The sequence below is a fragment of the Sinocyclocheilus anshuiensis genome, unplaced genomic scaffold (assembly GCF_001515605.1).
Source record: "Sinocyclocheilus anshuiensis isolate Anshui unplaced genomic scaffold, SAMN03320099.WGS_v1.1 scaffold207, whole genome shotgun sequence".
Taxonomy (NCBI): domain Eukaryota; kingdom Metazoa; phylum Chordata; class Actinopteri; order Cypriniformes; family Cyprinidae; genus Sinocyclocheilus; species Sinocyclocheilus anshuiensis.
In genome coordinates, this window is record NW_015551045.1 from 1,758,551 (window position 1) to 1,760,673 (window position 2,123).

At 38.4% G+C, this 2,123-nt stretch overlaps 1 protein-coding gene across 1 annotated transcript in view; it reads right to left on the minus strand.

The window, feature by feature from the left end:
• The window catches only part of LOC107661764 (dihydropyrimidinase-related protein 3-like), a 34,387-nt gene that overhangs the window by 22,093 nt on the left and 10,171 nt on the right, over window positions 1–2,123 (minus strand). The window contains exon 4 of the mRNA XM_016451532.1: window positions 1,791–1,955. Coding sequence (XP_016307018.1) covers window positions 1,791–1,955 — 165 coding nt within the window. The remainder of the gene's footprint in view (window positions 1–1,790; window positions 1,956–2,123) is intronic.

The window sequence follows — 2,123 nt, forward strand, 5'->3', positions numbered from 1 at the left end:
GAATAGAATTAGAATAGAGAGTGCTAGAGTTAGAGGGTCAAATAAAGATGGAAGAGATGTGTTTTTAGTCGATTCTTGAAGATGGCTAAGGACTATAGGCTATTTGTACTGCATGCAAACACAATCTTCGCACAGCGGCCCAAAAAAACAAACAAACAAAAAACAGGAAAAAAATGGTTAAAAATAGTAAGGAGATATTTGAATTCTTTATTAATAAACTAGTGTTTTCTGAGTCAGTGTCGCAAAGATGAAGTTGACGATCCTGACTCGCCATCTCCTCATTGGATGCACCTTTAGAGATAAATGCATCTTTACGGATTACATAATGAAAGAGTTTTTGTCTTTGATTTGAATTATTTCAGTCTAAAGTAGTAAATTAAAGCTTTCTACAGATATATTTATCATGTCTGTGAGGCAAGTATTCGCTGAGTTTCCGTTAATTTTTGTGAAGCGCTCCTGCTCAAGACTGAGATGGCAGAAAGTGCATCCTGTTTGTTTTTCCTTATTTTACAAAAGCACAACGTTTTGTTGATATTGTGAGTACACACAAAAAAGCAGACCCTTTGCAGTTCCGAATGATGCATTAGTCTTATCTGTATGAGCAAAAATTACGGTGTATTTTAAGTTTCCACTCTTACAAAAAAAAAAAAAGAAATGCAAGTGATCGTGCTGGCGCCTCCATGTCCTGCAAAGCACGCTTCAGCTTCCACTCTGCACAAACAATTGGATATGGGTCTAATAGCTTGTTTTCGATTTTAATTATTTCGTTTTAAAGTAGTAATTTAAAGCATTCTATAGATATTTTATCATGTCTGTGAGACAAGTATTCGCTGAGTTTCGGTTCATCATTGTGACGCGCTCCTGTTCAAGACCGAGACAGCAGAAAGTGCATTTATGAGCAAAAATGATGGCGTATTTTAAGTTTCCACACTTATTAAGAAAAAAAATGCAAGTGATCGCTAGCGCCTCCATGTCAAAGTGCGCTTCAGCTTCCACTCTCCGCACAAACGATTGGATATGCACCTAAAAGCGCACATTTATCTAGGTTAAAATTGTGAAATGCATGAAGTGTTCTCTATGGATTTTATTTTAGGCAAGTCGTGTTGATTTGAGAAGGCTAAATTGATCAAACATATGCTCGACTCACTGTCCGCCGCTAGCCACTTGGTACTTTAAAAAACAAAAACTTGAATTTAACAAACATAAAATGTTCAAAACATACTTCTAAATGAACTTAATAAAGAAACGAAAAGAAATATAACCACTTTGCTATTAAAAACCAAGTAACACTTTAGAATAGGGAACACTTATTCACTATTAACAATGACTTTTTCCTCAATAAATTCCTAATTTGTTGCTTATTAATAGTTAGTAAGGTAGTTGTTAAGTTTAGGTATTGGGTAGAATTAGGGATGTAGAATAAAGCATTAATATGTGCTTAATTACTACTAATAAATGGCTAATATTCTAGTAATATGCATGCTAATAAGCAACTAGTTAAGAGACCAAGTTACCAAAAACCAAAACTGAACTATTTTAATGGCTGCAAAAGCAGCTGTGTAAAGAGAGAAAAAAGACACGGGCTCGAGTCGGACTCGGGCCGAGAATTCGGATAAGCTGTGGGACAAGGGCCTAGATTTGAGGCCCGTGCAGGGCTCTATTCGATCCCTCGTTTCAATTAAAAGTTCCCCCTTGGCTCGGCGGGCCCTCAATATGCACCTGCATACCCAGACGCTACGCCCTGGTGTGTAAGCAATCTTAAAAAAGTGTAATAGTAAAAGATCTCCCACCTTTTTCCTTAATGAGACTCAGGACCTCTTGTTTGATGCTGTCGTTCCAGTGGGTGATGTCCACATGCAGAGAGTAATCACAGCAGGCTTTCTCATCTGCCCACTCACGCCAGCGCTCGAACGCCTCCACCAGACTAGAGCCCGGCTCCGGGATCACATGATCCACTGCAGGAGACACACACGACAGAGGCAGCTCACACGCCTATTCAGAGAACACATCTCATATGTGACAAAAGCAGTCTTAAGTCGCTGGGGGAAATCTGTAGCAATAGCCAACAATACATTGTATGGGTCAAAATTATCCATTTTTCTTTTATGCCAAAAATCATTAGG